Source organism: Salvelinus sp. IW2-2015, unplaced genomic scaffold (genome assembly GCF_002910315.2).
Source record: "Salvelinus sp. IW2-2015 unplaced genomic scaffold, ASM291031v2 Un_scaffold2438, whole genome shotgun sequence".
Lineage (NCBI taxonomy): Eukaryota > Metazoa > Chordata > Actinopteri > Salmoniformes > Salmonidae > Salvelinus > Salvelinus sp. IW2-2015.
The window spans coordinates 12112-34167 of NW_019943759.1; the positions used below are offsets into that span (position 1 = coordinate 12112).

At 44.6% G+C, this 22056-nt stretch overlaps 2 protein-coding genes and 1 pseudogene across 2 annotated transcripts in view; 2 read left to right on the forward strand and 1 right to left on the reverse strand.

Annotated features, from left to right (window-relative positions):
• Positions 1-10873: 10873 nt before the first annotated feature.
• On the forward strand, positions 10874-14572 carry LOC112073960 (neutral cholesterol ester hydrolase 1). Its single transcript, XM_024141194.2, has 6 exons — positions 10874-11283; positions 12001-12244; positions 13055-13124; positions 13288-13459; positions 13527-13666; positions 13802-14572. Exons 1-6 carry the CDS (start codon positions 11143-11145, stop codon positions 14286-14288), a joined length of 1254 nt encoding a protein of 417 aa, XP_023996962.1. The 5' UTR covers positions 10874-11142; the 3' UTR covers positions 14289-14572.
• Positions 14573-15666: 1094 nt separating this feature from the next.
• LOC112073965 (propionyl-CoA carboxylase beta chain, mitochondrial-like) lies at positions 15667-16937 on the forward strand (annotated as a pseudogene).
• A 1416-nt stretch (positions 16938-18353) lies between these two features.
• Positions 18354-22056, reverse strand: part of LOC111955145 (cohesin subunit SA-1) — a 31867-nt gene continuing 28164 nt past the window's right edge. The window contains 5 exon segments of the mRNA XM_070440341.1: positions 18354-19874; positions 19993-20073; positions 20216-20330; positions 20410-20520; positions 20595-20772. Of these exon segments, the coding sequence (XP_070296442.1) occupies positions 19851-19874; positions 19993-20073; positions 20216-20330; positions 20410-20520; positions 20595-20772 (509 nt within the window). The 3' untranslated portion in view covers positions 18354-19850.

Here is a 22056-nt window from a genome sequence, read left to right on the forward strand (position 1 = left end):
AGCCCCAACAACAGCTGCCTCTCACCAGCTAACAGCTGGGGGGGAGGGGAATGAGCGTGAGGGAGAGGGAGAGAGAGAGAGAGAGAGAGGGTGTGAAACTAGATATAACAGCCTACCTGTGGGCTTTGGTTTGTGGGGCGCTTAACTGCAGGGGTATCGTTTGTATTTGTTTACAAAAGTAGTGCACTGGGCCTTTAATAGTACTAGTGGACGAATATAGACATCTGTAGCTTGGGCCACAACAAAAAAAATCAGCATCTCTGCTTTAGCAAAAAACGTAGTTGTATAATTAAGAACAGTATCTTATAGGTTTTAATAGTTGGAATTATAAGAGTTGTTGCCCTGTCCCTGTCCCTTTCTCTGTGATTGTTATTCTAATGGGATCCAGAAAGAACCAACATTTACATCAAAAGGTGCAAAGTTATGGGCAAAGACACAAAACATCCACATCAAATTTAATATTTTTCTTGATCAAATAACACAACCACTTTTTGCGCTTAAAAATGTACCATCCTTACAAAGCACTTAATGTAAACGTACTTTACATCTAGGTTTTGTACTTGTACCTTCAAATTTAACAAGGCACGTCAGTTAAGATCAAATTCTTATTTACAATAACAGCCTACTGGGAAACAATGGGTTAACTGCCTTGTTCACGAGCAGAAAAACTGATTTTAACTTTGTCAGCTCAGGGATTTGAACCAGCAACCTTTTGGTTACAGGCCCAGTGCTCTAACCACTAGGATACCTGCCACCCCAAAGAAAGACTATGACGAAAAACACTGCAGAATACAGTAATTGAGTACATTGAGACATCAAGTGGTTTGTGATGATGTGATTATGTGGCTCAGTTGGTAGTGCGTGGTGCTTGCCAATGCTAGGGTTATGGGTTTGATTCCCATGGGGGACCAGTTTGAAAATATATGCACTCCCTACTGGAAATTGCTCTGGATAAGAGTGTCTACTGGAAAGTCATTAATAGCTAGACCATTTCAGTTTTCACATATAAATAAATTGCATTTGCAAAGTATACTGAACAAAAATATAGACGCCACATGTAAAGTGCTGGTTTCATGAGAAGAAATAGAAGATCCCAGAAATGTTCCATCTGCACTATAAGCTTGTTTTGCTCAAATTCTGTCCACAAATTTGTTTACATCCCTGTTAGTTATCATTTCTCTTTTGCCAAGATAATCCATCCCCCTGACAGGTGTGGCATATCAAGAAGCTGGGGACAATAAAAGGCAACATTAAAGTGTGCGGTTTTGCCACACAACACAATGCCACAGATATCTGAAGTTTTGAGGGAGCGTGCAATTGGCATGCTGACTGCAGGAATGTCCACCAGAGCTATTGCCAGAGAATGTAATGTACATTTCTCTACCATAAGCCGCCTCACACGTCATTTTAGAGAATTTGACAGTACGTCCAACCGGCCTCACCACAGCAGACCACATGTAACCACGCCAGCCCAGGACCTCCACATCCGGCTTCTTCACATGCGGGATCGTCTGAGACCATTTCTGTCTGTAATAAAGCCCTTTTGTGGGGAAAAACACATTTTGATTGGCTGGGCCAGGTCCACCCATGGCTACACCCCTGCCCACTAATGTGAAATCCATAGATTAGGGGCTAATTTATTTATTTCAATTGACTGATTTCTTTATTTGAACTGTAACTCAGTAAAATTGTTGAAATTGTTGCATGTTGTGTTTATATATATTTTCTGTATATTTCAAGAAACATACTGTACCCGTCAAATGTTTGGCCACACCTACTGTGGCTGCTTTGCGTGATGTGTTGTTGTCTCTACCTTCTTGCCCTTTGTGCTGTTGTCTGTGCCCAATAATGTTTGTACCATGTTTTGTGCTGCTACCATGTTGTTGTCATGTTGTGTTGCTACCATGCTGTGTTGTCATGTGTTTCTGCCTTGCTATGTTGTTGTCTTAGGTCTCTCTTCATGTAGTGTTGTGTTGTCTCTCTTGTCGTGATGTGTGTTTTGTCCTATATTTATTTGTTATTTTATTTTCATTTTTATTTTTTAATCCCAGCCCCCGTCACCGCAGGAGGTCTTTTGCCTATTGGTAGGCCATCATTGTAAATAAGATTAACTGACTTGCCTAGTTAAATTAAAATTAAAATAAATACTAATTCCAGGTTTTTTCTTTCTTTATACTATTTTCTACATTGTAGAATAACAGTGAAGACATCAAAACCATGAAATAACACATATGGAATCATGTAGTAACCAAAAAAGTGTTAAACAAATCGAAATGTATTTATATTTGAGATTCTTCAATGTAGCCACCCTTTGCCTTGATGACAGCTTTGCACGCTCTTGGCATTCTCTCAACCAGCATCATGAGGTAGTCACCTGGAATGCATTTCAATTAACAGGTGTGCCTTGTTAAAAGTTCATTTGTGGAATTTCTTTCCTTCTTAATGTGTTTGAGCCAATCAGTTGTGTTGTGACAAGGTAGGGTTGGTATACAGAAGATTGCCCTATTTGGTAAAAGACCAAGTCCATATTATGGCAAGAACATCTCAAATAAGCAAAGAGAAACGACAGTCCATCATTACTTTAAGACATGAAGGTCAGTCAAAACGGAAAATGTCAAGAAAAGTTTCTTCAAGTGTAGTCACAAAAACCATCAAGCGCTATGATGAAACTGGCTTCCATGAGGACCATCACAGGAAAGGAAGACCCAGAGTTACCTCTGCTGCAGAGAGGTAGTTCATTAGAGTTACCAGCCTCAGAAATTGCCGCCCAAATAAATGCTTCACAGAGTTCAAGTAACAGACACATCTCAACATCAACTGTCCCAGAGGAGACTGTGTGAATCAGGCCTTCATAGTCGAATTGCTGCAAAGAAACCACGACTAAAAGACACCAATAATAAGAAGAGACTTGCTTGGGCCAAGAAACACGAGCAATGGACATTAGACCGGTGGAAATCGGTCCTTTGGTCTGATGAGTCCATATTTGAGATTTTTGGTTCCAACCACCGTGTCTTTGTGAGACACAGAGTAGGTGAATGGATGATCTCCGCATGTGTGGTTCCCACCGTGAAGCATGGAGGAGGAGGTGTGATAGTGTGGGGGTGCTTTGCTGGTGATGCTGTCAGTGATTTATTTAGAATTCAAGGCACACTTAACCAGCATGGCTACCACAGAATTCTGCAGCGATACGCCATCCCATCTGGTTTGCGCTTAGTGGGACATATCATTTGTTTTTCAAAAGGTCAATGACCACCTCCGGGCTGTGTAAGGGCTATTTGACCAAGAAGGAGAGAGATGGAGTGCTGCATCAGATGACCTGACCTCCACAATCACCCGACCTCAACCCAATTGAGATGGTTTGGGATGAGTTGGACATCAGAGTGAAGGAAAAGCAGCCAACAAGTGCTCAGCATGTGTGGGAACTTCTTCAAGACTGTTGTAAAAGCATTCCAGGTGAAGCTGGTTAGGAGAATGCCAAGAGTGTGCAAATCTGTCATCAAGGCAAAGGGTGGCTACTTTGAAGAATCTCAAATATATAATATATTTTGATTTGTTTAACACTTTATTGGCTACTACATGATTCCATGTGTGTTATTTCATAGTTTTGATGTCTTCACTATTAATCTACAATGTAGAAAAAAGAAAGAAAGAAAAACCCTTGAATGAGTAGGTTTGTCCAAACTTTTGACTGGTACTGTATATCAAGCGTTATCAGATGAACTGTTTTGTACAGATAATTATCAGACTCAAGTTAGAAATGCTGGTAAACACTCAAATACATTAAAAAAAAATATTCCACAAAAGTAGTGCTCTGGCCCTTTACTAGTCCTGTATTAGCAGACCGATTCAGCACGGGCAGAAAATAAAATCGCAGCACCCCCACCCCCAAACGACTTCCCACAGCTATGGGGGGAACGAGGGAACAGAACATAAGGATCACATCAATGAGCAGAGAGGCTCATGGGAGAAAAATGGGGCGTCGGCTATGGTGAGAAGAAGTGAGAAGTCAAGACAGACAAAAGAAGATGTGTGTGTGTGAGTGTGTGTGTGTGTGTGTGACCACCAATAGAACAGTAGAAGACAGCCCTCTTTGTGTTCCAAAGTTCAGGGCTAAGATTCTGACTCATAGAAAGCAGTTCTCTGACCTCTGACCCTTGACGGCTAACCCAAAACTCTCTCTTCCAGCCTGATTTCTATCCTAATAGCCTGCCCTATTCCCTCCCTACCCCTTCCCTCTGGCCCTAACCCTCTTATGGTTGAAAGTCTGTAAATGTGGAAGAAATATAATGGAAGCCTTACATTATCACTACACTGTTTGGGAGTTTGAGTACATTTCTTTTCCATGTTTGAATGTTGACTCAGATTTGCAAAAAGGTGTGTGGATGAGCGTGGCTTTCTCTTTCTCCCCCAAGCACATTATTACACGATCATTACAGAGTTATACTGTAGTAATCAGTGTGTGTGTGTATGTGTGTATGTGTGTGTGTGTGTGTGTGTGTGTGTAGATGGTGATTGTCACCCATGTCTTCCAGATGGCCGCCGAGACTCGAGACACACACATTTTCTCCCCTGGACAAATTTAGCTAATCCACTTTCTTCCCTCTCCTCATTTTCCCCTCCTCCCCCTCTTTCATTCCCTCCTTCCTCTCTTGTTCTTGTACTGTCGTCTCTTGGTATTGGGTGGATGTGGGTGGGTGGGTGTGAGGCATTGGGGGCAGACTGACTGACAGGAGTTATAGTAAATAAGTTAATATGAGTAAAATACAAATTTTTCCATTTTAGCATTTCTCTCTGTCACACACACACACTGAGGTGCTGGTTACAGTATTCTAGCAGGAATAAATGCATGAGACAGAAATGCCCGTTTCCATTCCAGTCAGCCTCTGGCTCACACTCAACCCTTTGTCCGCCACAGAAGACAGGGAAGCGAGCCTCCGGTTGGAACAAACCACAGACACACACACACACACACACACACCACACACACACAACACACACACACACACACACACACACAACACACACACACACACACACACACCACACACACACACACACACCACACACACACACACACACACACAACACACACACACACACAGAATACTGAGTAGCTAGTTTCCAGTGGTTGAGAAGAGACACATACATAAACACACCACGAGGGGGAGAGAGCAAGTTCACACTTCTGGGAGAGAAAGAAAACACACCCCATCTTCCATAATCTGACACGGTCTAGTGCTGCTGGTCTACACACACACACACACACACACACACACACACACACACACACACACACACACACAACACACACAACACACACACACAACACACACACACACAGACACACACAACACACACACACACACACACCACAGTTGTGTTTGGATAACGAGGGGGAGAGTCTGATCTAAAATTCAATTTTGCTGTTTGTTTACGTTTCCAGGAGAGTGTCCAGGGGACGAGATACAGCGTGGAAGAGAGAGAGAGAGAGAGAGAGAGAGAGAGAGAGAGAGAGAGAGAGAGAGAGAGCGAGAGCGAGAGCGAGAGCGAGAGAGAGAGAGAGAGAGAGAGAGAGAGAGAGAGAGAGGGAGGGAGGGAGGGAGGAGGAGGGAGGGAGGAGGGAGGGAGGGAGCACGAATTGAGTGACAGAGACCATTAAAATACTACTAGGGAGGGTATAGTTCTGGTCGAATGAAATCAAAGTTTATTGGTCGCATACACAGATTTGCAGGTGTTATAGCAGGTGCAGTGAAATCCTTATGTTTCTATCTCCAACAGGGCAGTAGAATGTCTCACAAATACAATACAAATATACAAATAATAAATACATTGAAACAAGAAATCAAGAAACGACAGAATGGGTCCAATCAGCAACCCAGAACAGATATATTACAGTGAGCATGTGTGAGAATCCAGAATATAAATATGTGGTGTGTATAGACAGTATATCATTTAGAAAGACAATGGTATGTACAGTAGGAGGTATATTAGGCTAGGTATATTACAGTAGATACATACACGGTGAGTAAACAACAGTATATAAACAGAATATGAGGGGGACAGCGTTCAATGACTCTATCTATATACATGAGGCATTAGTCTCAAGGTGCAGGGCAGAGCACCAGGCAGGTAGCCGGCTAGAGACAGTGTCTAAGGTGCAGGCCAGGGTACCTGCTAGTGATGTCTGTTCAGCAGTCTGATGACCTGGAGATAGAAGCTTTTTTTCATCTGGTCAGGACTCAGGACTCATGGTCAGGAAAACCCCAAGCTGTAGCTGTCTTGTGGTTCAGTGGCTGAACATTCTTCTGGCCACTGACGACCCTTGCTGTCCTAATATGAAACCTAAATGTGTCAGTACAGACCACACCATGTTTTAATTCTGAGACCAATAGCGCCACCTACTGGTCATGCTAGTCAACTGCAGTCGCGACCGAAAAACTAAGTTTCCCATCCTTTAATTCGCTGTAGGCTCTCACACACTGGGGTAGTTAAGGGATTTGGGCGTGAGGTGTTGTTAGCTTTATGATTCAGACTTTTCCAGCATTACAGTACCAGTCAAAAATTTGGACACACCTACTCATTCAAGGGGTTTTCTTTATTTGTACTATTTTCTACATTGTAGAATTACATTTACATTTACATTTAAGTCATTTAGCAGACGCTCTTATCCAGAGCGACTTACAAATTGGTGCATTCACCTTATGAAATCCAGTGAACAACCACTTTACAATAGTGCATCTAACTCTTTTAAGGGGAGGGTGGGGTAGGAGGATTACTTTATCCTAGGTATTCCTTAAAGAGGTGGGGTTTCAGGTGTCTCCGGAAGTGGTGATTGACTCCGCTGACCTGGCGTCGTGAGGGAGTTTGTTCCACCATTGGGGTGCCAGAGCAGCGAACAGTTTTGACTGGGCTGAGCGGGAACTGTACTTCCTCAGAGGTAGGGAGGCGAGCAGGCCAGAGGTGGATGAACGCAGTGCCCTTGTTTGGGTGTAGGGCCTGATCAGAGCCTGAAGGTACGGAGGTGCCGTTCCCCTCACAGCTCCGTAGGCAAGCACCATGGTCTTTAGCGGGAAAAAATGCGAGCTTCAACTGGAAGCCAGTGGAGAGAGCGGAGGAGCGGGGTGACGTAGAATAATAGTGAAGACATCAAAACTATGAAATAACACATGTGGAATCATGTAGTAACCAAAAAAGTGTTAAACAAATCCAAATGTATTTTATATTTGAGATTCTTCAAAGTAGCCACCCTTTGCCTTGATGACAGCTTTGCACACTCTTGGCATTCTCTCAACCAGCTTCATGAGGAAGTCAAACTGGAATAAATGTAAATGAACAGGTGTGCCTTGTTAAGAGTTTATTTGTGTAATTTCTTTCCTTCTTAATGCGTTTGAGACAAGCAGTTGTGTTGTGAAAAGGTAGTGTTGGTATACAGAAGATAGCCCTATTTGGTAAAAGACCAAGTCCATATTATGGCAAGAACAGCTCAAATAAGCAAAGAGAAATGGCAGTCCATCATTACTTTAAGACATGAATGTCAGTCAAAACGGAAAATTTCAAGAAACGTTTCTTCAAGTGTAGTCGCAAAAACCATCAAGCGCTATGATGAAACTGGCTCTCATGAGGACCATCACAGGAAAGGAAGACCCAGAGTTACCTCTGCTGCAGAGAGGTAGTTCATTAGAGTTAACTGCACCTCAGACTGCAGCCCAAATAAATGCTTCACAGAGTTCAAGTAACAGACACATCTCAACATCAACTGTTCAGAGAAGACTGCATGAATCAGGCCTTCATGGTTGAATTGCTGCAAAGAAACCACCACTAAAGGACACCAATAAGAAGAAGACACTTGCTTGGGCCAAGAATCATGAGCAATGGACATTAAACTGTTGAAAATCTGTCCTTTGGTCTGATGAGTCCATATTTGCGATTTTTGGTTCCAACCACCGTGTCTTTGTGATACACTGAGTAGGTGAACGGATGATCTATGCATGTATGGTTCTCACCATGAAGCACGGAGGAGGAGGTGTGATGGCGTGGGGGTGCTTTGCTGGTGACTGTCTGTGATTTACTTAGAATTCAAGGCACACTTAACCAGCATGGCTACCACAGAATTCTGCAGCGATACGCCATCCCATCTGGTTTGCGCTTAGTGGGACATCATTTGTTTTTCAACAGGACAATGACCCAAAACACACATCCAGGCTGTGTAAGGGCTATTTGACCAAGAAGGACAGAGATGGTGCTGCAACAGATGACCTGGCCTCCACAATCACCCGACCTTAACCTAATTGAGATGGTTTGGGATGAGTTGTACCGCAGAGTGAAGGAAAAGCAGCCAACAAGTGCTCAGCATATGTGGGAACTCCTTCAAGACTGTTGGAAAAGCATTCCTCATGAAGCTGGTTGAGAGAATGCCAAGAGTGTGCAAAGCTGTCATCAAGGCAAAGGGTGGCTACTTTGAAGAATCTAAAATGTAAAATATGTTTTGGTTTGTTCATCCCTTTTTTGGTACATGATTCCATATGTGTTTTTTCATAGTTTATACAAATAAATACAAATAAAAGTAACAAATAATTAAAGAGCAGCAGTAAAATAACAATAGCAAGACTATAAACAGGGGGTACCGGTTCAGAGTCAATGTGCGGGGGCACCGGTTAGTCAAGGTAAATGAGGTAGTATGTACATGTAGGTAGAGTTATTAAAATGACTATGCATAGATAATAAACAGAGAGTAGCGGCAGCGTAAAAGCTGTCTCTTATACACATCTAGATGTGTATAAGAGACAGGGTCTAAACATTAATGTATAGTTAAAGTGACTATGCATATATGATAAACAGAGAGTAGCGGCAGCGTAAAAGAGGGGTGGGGGGGGGGGGGGGGGAAATGCAAATAATCTGGGTAGCCAATTGATTAGATGTTCAGGAGTATTGTGGCTTGGGGGTAGAAGCTGTTTAGAAGCCTCTTGTACCTAGACTTGGCGCTCTGGTACCACCTGTCTTGCAGTAGTGTAGAGAACAGTCTATGACTAGGGTGGCTGGAGTCTTTGACAAGTTTTAGGGCCTTCTTCTGACACCGCCTGGTATAGAGGTCCTGGATGGCAGGAAGCTTGGCCCCAGTGATGTACTGGGCCGTACGCACTACCCTCTGTAGTGCCTTGTGGTGGAGGCCGAGCAGTTGCCATAGCGGGCAGTGATACAACCAGTCAGGATGCTCTTGATGGTGCAGCTGTAGAACCTTTTGAGGATCTGAGGACCCATGCCAAATCTTTTCAGTCTCTCTTCACGACTGTCTTGGTGTGCTTGGACCATGTTAGTTCGTTGGTGATGTGGACACCAAAGAACTTGAAGCTCTCAACCTGCTCCACTACAGCCCCGTCAATGACAATGGAGGCGTGCTCGGTCCTCCTTTTCCTGTAGTCCACAATCATCTCCTTTGTCTTGATCACGTTGAGGGAGAGATTGTTGTCCTTGTACCACACAGTCAGGTGTCTGACCTTCTCCCTATAGGCTGTCTCATCGTTGCCGGTGAACAGGCCTACCACTGTTGTGTCATCAGCAAACTTAATAATGGTGTTATGGAGTCGTGCCTGGCCGTGCAGTCATGAGTGAACAGGGAGTACAGGAGGGAACTGAGCACGCACCCCTGAGGGGCCACTGTGATGAGGATCAGCATGGCAGATGTGTTGTTACCTACCCTTACTACCTGGGGGCGGCCCGTCAGGAAGTCCAGGATCCAGTTGCAGAGGGAGGTGTTTAGCCCCAGGGTCCTTAGCTTAGTGATGAGCTTGAGGGCACTATGGTGTTGAATGCTGAGCTGTAGTCAATGAATAGCATTCTCACATAGGTGTTCCTTTTGTCCAGGTGGGAAAGGGCAGTGTGGAGTGCGATTGAGATTGCATCATCTGTGAATCTGTTGGTGCGGTATGCAAATTGGAGTGGGACTAGGCTTTCTGGGATAATAGTGTTGATGTGAGCCATGACCAGCCTTTCAAAGCATTTAGTGTTCTTGGGCACAGGCACTATGGTGGTCTGCTTGAAACATGTTGGTATTACAGACTCAGACAGGGAGAGGTTGAAAATGTCAGTGAAGGCACTTGCCAGTTGGTCAGCGCATGCTCAGAGTACACGTTCTGATAATGCGTCTGGCTTTGTGGCCTTGTGGATGTCGACCTGTTTAAAGGTCTTACTCACATAGGCTGCTCCAGAGAGCATGATCACACAGTCGTCCAGAACAGCTGATGCTCTCGTGCACGTGTCAGTGTTACTTGCCTCGAAGTGAGCATAGAACGTATTTAGCTTGTCTGGTAGGCTTGTGTCACTGGGCAGGTCTACGCTGTGCTTTCCTTTGTATTCTGTAATCGTTTGCAAACCCTGCCACACCGACGATCGTCTGGGGGGGAGTGTAGTACGATTCAACGCTTTGCCTGTTTGATGGTTCTTCGGCGGTTATAGCGAGATTTCCCTGAACTAATAACAGTTGGTTTTATTTATGAAAGTCCTTAGCGGTGGAAACTATTTACCTTTTAATCAAGTCATTTTTTCACACATAATAATATGAAATCATAGAAAATAGCCCAAGTTCAAAAACAGAAAAGGAATGAGGTCCCTGAACCAATCAAAGTTGGTTGAATTCATGCAAGTGATTTGGTGTGGAAGCTACTGAAGTTTTAAACAAGTATAGTCATAGATTGGACGGGCGATGTCCCTGAACCAGTTGTTTTTATTCATCCTATCTATTCAGTCCTATGGGGTGGAAGTATTTACCTGTAAAGTGAATGAAAATTAATTGATCAAGTAAAAAAAAAAGCTCAGCAAATTGCAGTGGATTCGAGAGCGATGTCAGGTTATTTGGAAACTATTGACACGTTTCATTACCATGCAAAAGTAGGCGTAGCAGTTTTAAGACGTTACCGCTAAGCGGAGGGGAGTAACGTTTTAGCTAAGAAAATACGACACCGAATATGCAAAAACAAGGGGTGTAACTTTTTCGATATCGTCAACTGGTTCAGAATATGTCATTTATATAATTCTTACACGTTCAGTTTAAGAGGTATTAACGAGAGAAGTCGGAATCTTTAATATAAAGCTAACTACGTCTCATGTTAGGGAGATAGCTAACGTTAGTAATACTGGTGTTTAAAGATGAAGTTGTCTTCTGTTGTCGTAACATTGATATTAACGGTGGGTGTTTCTTATTACATCTATACACCGTTACCTGCTGCCATCGAGGAGCCTTTGAAACTGATGCTGCTGGACACCTTATTCCGTGCTATGCTGCAAGTGGTAAGAAACAAGAAGAATAGCTATAAGCGAAACCATACTTTACATTGCATTAGCTTGACAGTTCTTTATATTAACGAGTAGTAGGCAATGCTTTCTCTATCACTCGACCTATGTATCGCATTCAGGTGCAGCAGGTTTAGGCCTATTGGTTTAAGACACTGAGTTTGGAGGCTATACTAGCTAGATAGCTTATAATGCAGCTAACAAAAAGAACATGTGAACTGATTTGGTGATAGATGTAAAACAATGCTTTACTGTGCTTTCTCCAGCCCTTGTGTGAAATCATATGTGGATAATTGATTTGAACCAGCTAAATACAGCACAAGCTCTTTTACAGTGTTTGTGTGTGTGTGTGTGTGTGTGTGTGTGTGTGTGTGTGTGTGGCCCTTCACCTAGATTTCACACAGTCGTGGTGTAAGTAGATTGCTAAAAGTGTCCTCTGGGAGCCCTATCCTGGTCAAGGATCTGTGCTGTCTTGCCAACTCCTATGGTGGTCATTGCCAAGGGTGTGACATTGACCATAGGAGTTGGTAGGACAGAACAAACACTCACTCTCAAGTCAAAGCCCTAGCCCCTAGAACAGGGTTAGCATACTAAACTACCAGGGATACTCCAGCTCTCTGACCTCATTCAAATGCCTCTCTCTCTCTCTCTCTCGCCCTCTCTATTTCTCCCCCTATCTCTCTGTCCTTCTCTCCCCCTCCCCCTCTCCCCCAGGGTGACCTGTGCCAGTGTCTGGGTCTCAGTCACCACATCACAGTGATTCGGGGGGCCACATCGGGGCTGGAGTCCTTGGGGGAGATGGCGGGAGGGCAGGGAGGCGGAGTGAGGGTGAGTGACGTGGACTTTGACAGAGTCCCGGTGCGCGTGTACGAGCCCCCTGCCGCGGGGGGAGGAGAGGGGGGTCTGAGGAGGGCTGTGATGTTCTACCATGGAGGAGGATGGGCCCTGGGGGCCACCAGTAAGTGTGTGTGTTTACCAGCATAAACATATCTAGTTCATGATGTAACACTAATGTGACAACCTTCTCACTGTCTTCCTTCTCTCCTTCTCTACTCCCCCCACCTCTCTCCTTCTCTACTCCCCCCACCTCTCTCCTTCTCTACTCCCCACCTCTCTCCTTCTCTACTCCCCACCTCCTCCTTCTCTACTCCCCACCCCTCTCTCCTTCTCTACTCCCCCCACCTCTCTCTCACTCTCTACTCCCCACTCTCTCTTCTCTACTCCCCCCACCTCTCTCCTTCCTCTACTCCCACATCTTCCTCCTTCTCTACTCCCCCCACATCTCTTCTTCTCTACTCCCCCACTCTCTCCTTCTCTACTCCCCCCACCTCTCTCCTTCTCTACTCCCCCCACCTCTCTCCTTCTTACTCCCCCACATCTCTCCTTCTCCTACTCCCCCCACTCTTTTCTCTTTCTTTTCTTCTCTACTCCCCCCACCTCTCTCCTTCTCTACTCCCCCACCTCTCTCTTCTCTACCCCCACCTCTCTTCTTTCTTTCTTCTCTACTCCCCCACCTCTCTCCTTCTCTACTCCCCCCCTCTCTCTCTTCTCTACTCCCCCCACCTCTTCCTTCTCTACTCACCCCACCCCACCTCTCTCTTTCTTCCTTCTCTACCTCCCCACCTCTCTCCTTCTCTACTCCCCACCTCTCTCTTCTCTACCCCCCACCTCTCTCTCTTTCTCTCCTTCTCTACTCCCCCCATCTCTCTCTTTCTCTCCTTCTCTGCTCCCCCACCTCTCTCTTCCCCTCTCCCTGTCTTCCTCTCAGAGATGGGGAGCTATGATGTCTTGTGTAGGCAGATGTCTGATGAGCTGAATGCAGTGGTTGTGTCTGTTGAGTAAGTGTGTCTCCTCTTTTCACACTGTATTAGCTTCAGTTCCACAATACACACACTCAATATGAAAGTCTTGGGTTATTATAACACCATAGTAACAAGTTAAGGTTTGGACAAAATTGTTATAAGGATAAAAAAGTGTTTTCGTAACTTTTACCGTGTGTAGGTATCGTCTGGCTCCAGAAGTGCATTTCCCTGTGCAGTATGAGGACTGTCTGGCTGCGGCCAAGCACTTCCTGGAGCCGGGCATTCTGGGAAAGTTGTCTGTGGATCCACAGCGTGTTGCCGTGTCAGGCGACAGCGCTGGAGGAAACCTGGCTGCAGCCGTCGCACAGCAGGTACACACAAACACACACATACACACGTCTACACAGACACACTAACACACTCTCCCTCTCTTCACAGATCTCGGTAGATGACAGTGTGAGCGTGAAGTTCAGTGTTCAGGCGTTAATCTACCCAGTCCTCCAGGGTCTAGACCTCAACACTCCATCCCACCAACAGAACCACAACATACCCATCCTACACCGCTTTATAATGGCCAGGTACACACATGTACATGTTCACACACACTGGTGCACATCTGCATACACACACACACACACACACACACACACACACACACACACACAGTCACACACACACCTGTGTTAGTAACCCTCCTCTCTCTTTGTCTGTAGGTTCTGGCTGCTCTACCTGGGGGTTGATACCTCTCTCCATCCCCTCCTCTTGTCCCCCTCCTTCCTCCATCATCCCTCCATCCCTCCCTCCGTCCGCTCCCATCTCAACTGGACCACCCTTCTGCCGGCCAAACACATTAAGCATTACAAGCCTGTTGGCATGGAGATGGGGTCACAGGAGGTCACAGGGCAGGAGGGTGATCTTCTCCCGGGMTTGCTGGATGTCCGAGCGGCGCCGCTGCTGGCGGAACAGGGGGTTCTGGGTAGAACGCCGCGAGCTTACATTCTAACGTGTGAGTACGATGTGCTCAGAGATGATGGGTTGATGTACACCAGGAGGCTACAGGACGCGGGCGTCACGGTTTCCAGCCATCACTATGACGATTGTTTCCACGGCGCCTTGAGTTTTGCACACTGGCCATTTTTCTTTGATGTGGGGAAAAGAATGATCAGAGGATACATGGACTGGCTGCAGGAAAACCTCTAGTGTGTGTGTGTGTGTGTGTGTGTGTGTCTATGCAACTGCAAACCCAAAGCCATCTGTCAGTCAGAATTTCAGACCAATGTTCAGGTTAGACAAGCAGATGTTTTAAGGCTTTTAAACTGGGTTCAACCTGATTGTTGACCTGGGATAGAATGTCTCTCTTACTGGGTTAAACTGGATCAAACTGGGTTGGACTGGTGTTTTAAACTGTTTTAGAATGTAAGAATATAACAGAGACACCGTTCCCTGATTTGTAGCTGTTTGCACTCTGGGGTGTGTGTGTGTGTGTGTGTAGCAATATGTTTGGTTCCGTTAAACACACACACGTCATCCTATCCCAGCTCTGCTCACCTGACCTGAACAATAGATATGCTATGTTTTAAACGTGCAGTCTGTTATCTCTGTCAAACTAATACACTAAAATAAACATCCCATCTAAGCCAATCAATGCGCAGTGTTAGAATGTAGTAATCTGGGTAATCTGATAACAGTTCTAGTTTTAGACTAGATTAGGTTAAATTATGTTATGTGCACAACTGGTTTATACATCAATGCAATCTATAAAGAATTGTGCCTCGATGGAAAAACAATGAAGACTCAAAAGGTAGGGTCATACAACACGATCCCCTGGTGCTGTAAAAAGCAATAACAAAACGTGATAAATAAGTATGTTCTTTAGACAAGGTATTGAGTGAGGACTTCATCTACAACCTGACTGTATTTACACACTTTGCATCTGACAACGCTGTGAGAGCTTGATTTTTTCCCCACTGAATAGAATGATCTCAGTTGTCCCCAGTAACTGCTGCTGGGTGTCAGTACTTTATGTACAATTATGATTGTAATGGTTGCTAGATGTTTAACCCTCCAATAAATATGAATCAGTTTGAGTGTTTCTCTTGTTTTATACTGTAGGCCTACAGTGTTACACACACACACAGCCAGGACAATATAGACTCTGAGTTTCAAAACGATTTCAACATATAGATGAGTGCTGCATGTATAATGCATGATACATTTAGTATGTTGCTTTTTCTACCAATCCAAAGATTTTAGCTCTACAACAGTGCTTAGGAAAGGAGTTGTGGCTAGGAGGGAAGGGGCAAAGGGCGTCTGTCAGACCGACCAATCACAGAGATGCCAAACCAATTTTCTGGGGAGTGTAGTTTGTATTTCCATGACATTCGGACCAAACATCAAGCTACAACCCCTCAAGGTTGACCTATCATACACGGTTCTAAATATGTTGACACGTCAAGTCAATCCCCCTCCAGATCTACCTCGTTTTTGACTGGCCATTCAAAAATAGAACGTCTGGTGATTGGCTCAATCGCGCGTCACTTTCCTACAGTGCCCACCCACCCTGGCACGTCAATCAGACAGCAATGGCGGCCTTCGCTGTAGCACGGAGCAGCTGTGGGCTGCTTTCCGGACTAAAAGCTTCTTTTAAAACATTCTGGCAGGTAAAACATGGCGTGGCTTCGGCAGCGGTTGCACAGTCCCAGCTGCAGCAGCAGGCGCGGCGGTGGTATTCGGTTAGTCATCTCTCTGTTCAGGAGAGAATAGACAGAAAGAGGAATGCTGCTCTGATCGGAGGAGGTCAGAAGAGAATTGACGCGCAACACAAAAGGGTAAATAATCTGTGCATGCGCAAGTATCTGTCAGTTTGGTGTATTTAATCTGTTTGCCGGTCCGTTTAACGTTTTGTCTGTGTAATGATCTTCTCCACGGGGGAAGCTGACAGCCAGAGAGAGAGTTGAGCTCCTGTTGGATAAAGACTCGTTCGTAGAGTATGACATGTTTTGTGGAACATCGCTGCTCTGACTTCGGCATGGAAGAGGACCACAACAAGGTAACACGTCACAACAGAGGTTCCTACATTTTATCCAGCCTATGGACAAAATGGAATAAACTGATTCATTTTTAAAATGTTGATTCAGTCATCAATATGGTTTCAGTTTCCCTCTCCCTCTAGTTCGCAGGGGACAGTGTGGTGACTGGACAGGGGAGGATCAACGGAAGGCTGGTGTACGTCTTCAGTCAGGCACACACACACACACACACACACACACACACACACACACACACACACACACACACACACATCAAAGTAGTTACCATTTATTTTCACAATAAATGTCTCTTGCTCTCACTTAGGACTTAACAGTATTTGGAGGCAGTCTGTCTGGGGCTCACGCACAGAAGATCTGTAAGGTAGGAGGACGGGCTCACTCTCCAGGGCCTGGTGGCTCACACCACTCCTGCTTCTCATTCATTACTTCTAGTCACATCCCTTTATGTCTGTAGATCATGGACCAGGCTATGATGGTGGGTGCTCCAGTCATTGGTCTGAACGACTCTGGCGGAGCCAGGATCCAGGAGGGGGTGGAGTCACTGGCTGGATATGCAGACATTTTCCTGGTAAGGGGGCGGGGCTTGATTAGACTGGTTACTGGGATGAGGATGACAGCAAAGAAATGACATCGCTTTTAAAATGTACTCTCTCTCCCGGTCTCTTTGTCTCTAGAGGAATGTGACCCTGTTCCTGGAGAGATACCGTCCTGTAGGTTAACTCCAACCCTGTTCCTGGAGAGATACCATCCTGTAGGTTAACTCCAACCCTGTTCCTGGAGAGATACCGTCCTGTAGGTTTTCGCTCAAACCCCAATCTAGCCACCTGATTCTAGTAATTAGCTGGTTGATAAACAATCAGGTTAGTTACAACTGGGGTTGGATCAACAACCTACAGGACGGTATCTCTCCAGGAACAGGGTTGGAGTTAACCTACAGGACGGTATCTCTCCAGGAACAGGGTTGGATCAACAACCTACAGGAAGGTATCTCTCCAGGAACAGGGTTGGAGAGCCCTGGATCAGATCCACTTATCTGTCCCTAACCCTGTGGGACTTGTTAGGAAGAATCAGCTGTTTTCTATCTCCTTAAATTAACACACCTGCCGTGAACCCGTAGACTAGTTTGTTAAATAAAATGAATGAAATTGTAAAGACAAATGTCTTTGTCCGTGTGTGAGACAGAACTTTATATCCTAATGACAGTTTGAACGTTTGTGTAATAATCAGCCAAGCACCCTCACTCATCCTAGTCACCAATGCTGGAAAAAGTACCCAAATGTCATACTTGACTAAAAGTAAAGATGCCTCAATAGAAAATGACTCAAGTAAAAGTCTAAAAGTATGTAATTGCTAAAATATACTTAAGTATCAAAAGTAAAAGTCTAACTTGCAAACTAGATTTGCAAGTTAGACTTTACCATTTTGTTTTTTCATATACGGGTATCCAGGGGCACACCGACTCTGACATTTACAAACGAAGCATGTGTTTAGTGAGTCTTCCAGATCAGAGGTAGTAGGGATGACCAGGGATGTTCTCTTGATAAGTTTGAGAATTGGACAATTTTCCTGTCTTGCAAAGCATCGGAAATGTAATGAGTACTTTGGGTGTCAGGGAAAAGTACATTTTCTTTAGGAATGTAGAAAGTGATATATAAAAGAGTAAAGTAGAGATACTCTGTTGCTCGGTCTTCCCCCTCTGGAGTCTTTTATATAATACACACAGTGCGTTTGGAAAGTGTTCAGACCCCTTGACTTCCACATTGTTAAGTTACTGTCTTGGAGCTCTACGGATAAGTCCTTTGAACTCATGGCTTGATTTTTGCTCTGACATACTGTGGGACCTTATATAGACAGGTGTGTGCCTTTCCAAATCATGTCCAATCAATTGAATTTAGCACAGGTGGACTCCAAGTTGTGGAAACAACACAAGGATGATCAATGGAAACAGGTTGCACCGGAACTCAATTTGAGTCTCATAGCAAAGAGTCTGAATACTTATGTATTTTTATATAAGTGCAAAAATGTCAACCTGTTTTCGCTTTGTCATTATGGGGTATTGTGTGTAAATTGAGAGAAACATTTAATGAAGTTTAGAATAAGGCTGTAAAGTAACAAAATGTGGGAAAAGTCAAGGGGTCTGAATACTTTCCGTAGGCACTGTATGGAGTCTATTCTTAGAACCGGTCCAATCCAGCAAAACACACACAATCCAGAATTAGATTACAGATTTTATTTATTTAAAAAAGATAAGATCAACAAGTTCACAGGAAGAAAAAAAACCAACAGTATTTTAGAAGGTTAAAGGGCAGGTGATGCCATCGCTACAGAAAGAACCAATCATCTCTGATATTTACAGAAGGGCAGCTTAACCAGCCAGCAGAACAAGAGGGGTGGGTCAAAGTGATAAGCCAACCAATCAACTGTTATGTGTAACTACAGCCACATCATAAGACTAGAGGGGTATTCTCTGCTGGTCTCCACCTTCATATGCACTGATCTGAAAAGAGGACAGCTGAAATGAATATGGTAGAAGGCTACTGGATATTAGAGGTTACCTGTCCAGGTCTTCCTCATCAGTGCAGATGGAGAGGAAGTCACTTTAGACTATTGAGCCTGCACAACATCTACGGTCGCACTGGACACACCCTTATATGGCGCTTAACAGGCTGGGTATCCATGGCAACAGCCTGAGCAGTAGGGACTAATCAGATATAAGCATTTAGGCAACCGTTTGGCAACAAACAAGATACTTTTTCAGAAAGATAACTGTACAAATATCGGACCAAAAAACTTAAAACTCACTTGATTTAAAACTTTGTACTAAAGCTACTGAAATTCAAAATATATTTATTTTTAAAACGTTTTTAAAAAGCCGTGATTCCACCGTGGGTGTGTGTCTGGAGCTGAGGGGGAGGGGCTTGGGATTTGGCTATGACGTCACAGCCTCGTATGGCCAATGAGAACTCTTCTAGTTCTGTCCCATTGGTTGCTGTTTGGTGCATTTGCCAATAAAACTAAATACAGGATATTCTCAACACTATCAAAGGGGAAGAGAGAATAAAGAGGAACGAGACAGGAGTGAGAGAGTAAAGATAAGAAATAAAAGAGTAAAGAATTATCACATTTAATATCAAGTTCCATCTGGGGGGGTGGGAGGACTATACATGACGTCGGAAGTGGAACAAAACAACCATACAACTGTGTGGCATGGGGGACTGTATAGCCGGGCGCACAGGGCCATGAGTACCACAGAGCTAGTGGAGAGATTAGCCAAAACGCTAACAATAACAGGAAGTTAAAACAAGTCAGTGGGAACAAACAAGAAGGGCCGAAAGTTTACAATATTTTTAAAGAAATGTTGAACAATGTTTTGTCCGATATTCTGTCCGGTTTGTAGCCAACACACCCACACGTCCACTGAACAATATAAGATCTTCTCTATGTACGATAGATACTCTGTACGATATTTTGTCCTCAGGGTTGAGTGGGATCCTTCGGCCGGCCAGTGAGTGGATCTCTGGAGCTTCAGGGTAGATCCCAACAGATCCACTCCACACACACACACACACACAAGGCCGTCAACTAGCTGATCAGAGTTCGTCTGGGTGTTCAAGTGTGTGTGATAAAAGTTCTGACAGACAGTCTGATGTTTGATTGACAGCTCATCCTGTAGAAGGCCCCTCCCCTTCCAGGAAGGACTGGGAACACTGGATCAGAACATGGGCATGGTGAAACCCTGAGATAACGGACAAAAGAGATGTCGTTAAATGACAGATATCATCATGGATCATGTTTTAGATGTCTTTGGGTCACACTGGTTTACCACTGCAAGGCTGTGTGTGTGTTCTGCTTACCGACTCGTCCTCGATCATGGCTGCTGAGTCGAAGAAGTCTGGTCTGAGCTCCGCCCTCTCACGCCTGTTCCTGGAGGGAGGCTGGAACGATAGAACGCGAGAATCAACGAATGATGCGATATAGACTGGCCGAATTACACAACAGAATTGACGATCGAAACGACAGAATCAAACACGACAGACAGGAAGTGATGTCACAGCGACAGGAAGTGATGTCACTGACCAGGTCGATGACCATGGTGTCTTCGAACTCCTCGTTCATGTCCTCCAGTTGACCTCGCGATGACATCATGACGTCCTCAAAGATTGGCTCCGCGTCATCCTCCATCAGACCACGACTAGAGAGAGAGAGGTGGGGGGGGTCAGTACATACACACACTAGACACACACACACACACACACACACTAGACACGTACACAGTTTGTCTGACAGTCTGGTTGCGGGCCTTCATGTAGTTCATGGCTGTTCTATCCTTCCTGCTGTCCTCCATCTTCTGTTGGCCTAGCCAAGACATCTGCATCTGGGGACTGCAGAGGAGAGGGTTACACACACACAGACAGTGCACGTGCGTACACACACACACACACACACACACACTTACTTGTGTACATAGTCGTTCTCTGAGCCAGGTTCAGAGTCGTGGTCAGGTAGGTGTGTGTCCGCCGCCTGCCGTGGGTTTTCTCTGAGGACGGTGGAGGTGAGCTGAGGGGTGGTTAGCGCCCCCGGTGTCTGGAGGCTGTCATTACCACGAAGCCAGGAGGACTCCACACTACTCTCCTCTAGTGGGCCGACAGAGAGAGAGAGAGACGGATAAAAACACACATTTTAGTAACATCTGTAGGTACTTGTATTTATACAGTGAGTGTACAAAACATTAGGAACACCTGCTCTTTCCATGACAGACTGACCTGGTGAATCCAGGTGAAAGCTATGATCCCTTATTGATGTCACTTGTTAAATGGACTTCAATCAATGTAGATGAAGGGGAGGAGACAGGTTAACTTCACTAAGGTAGGGGGCAGCATTCGGAATTTTGGATGAAAAACGTGCCCAAATTAAACTGCCTGCTACTCAGGCCCAGAAGCTAGGATATGTATATTTGGATAGAAAACACTAAAGTTTCCAAAACTGTTAAAATAATGTCTGTGAATATAACAGAACTGATATGGCAGGCGAAAACCTGAGAAAAATCCATCCAGTAAGTGGGAAATCTGAGGTTTGTAGTTTTTCCAAGTGATTGCCTATCCAATATACTGTGTCTATGGGGTCAGATTGCACTTCCTAAGGCCTCCACTATATGTCAACAGTCTTTAGAACGTTGTTTCAGGCTTCTACTGTGAAGGGGGAGCGAATAAGAGCTGTTTGAACCAGTGGTCTGGCTGAAAGCCTTTAGTTTAGTCACGCACGCGGCCGTGAGCATTTCTAAAGACAAAGGAATTGTCCGGTTGGAATATTATTGAAGATGTATGATAAAAACATCCTAAAGATTGATTCTATACATCGTTTGACATGTTTCTACAAACTGTAATGGAACTTTTTTGACTTTTCGTCTGGACCTAGTGCCTGTGCATTGTGCATTTGGATTACTGGACTAAACGCGCAAACAAAAAGGAGGTATTTGGACATAAAGATTAACTTTATCGAACAAAACAAACATTTGTTGTCTAACATGGAGGCCTGGGAGTGCCATCAGATGAAGATCATCAAAGTTAAGTGATTAATTAACGCTATTTCTGACTTTTGTGACACCTAAAGCCTTTTTGAAAAATGAAAACTGTGGTTGGATTTACAAGACGTTTATCTTTAAAATGGTGTATAATACTTGTATGTTTGAGGAATTTTAATTATGGGATTTCTGATGTTTTGAATTTGGCGCCGTGCAATTTCACTGGCTGTTGTCGAGGTGGGACGCTACCGTCCCACTTGTACCAGAGAGGTTAAAGAAGGACATGGATTGTGTACATGTGCCATTCAGAGGGTGAATGGGCAAGACAAAATATTTAAGTGCCTTTGAACGGGGTACGGTAGTAGGTGCCAAGCGCACCGGTTTGTGTCAAGAACTG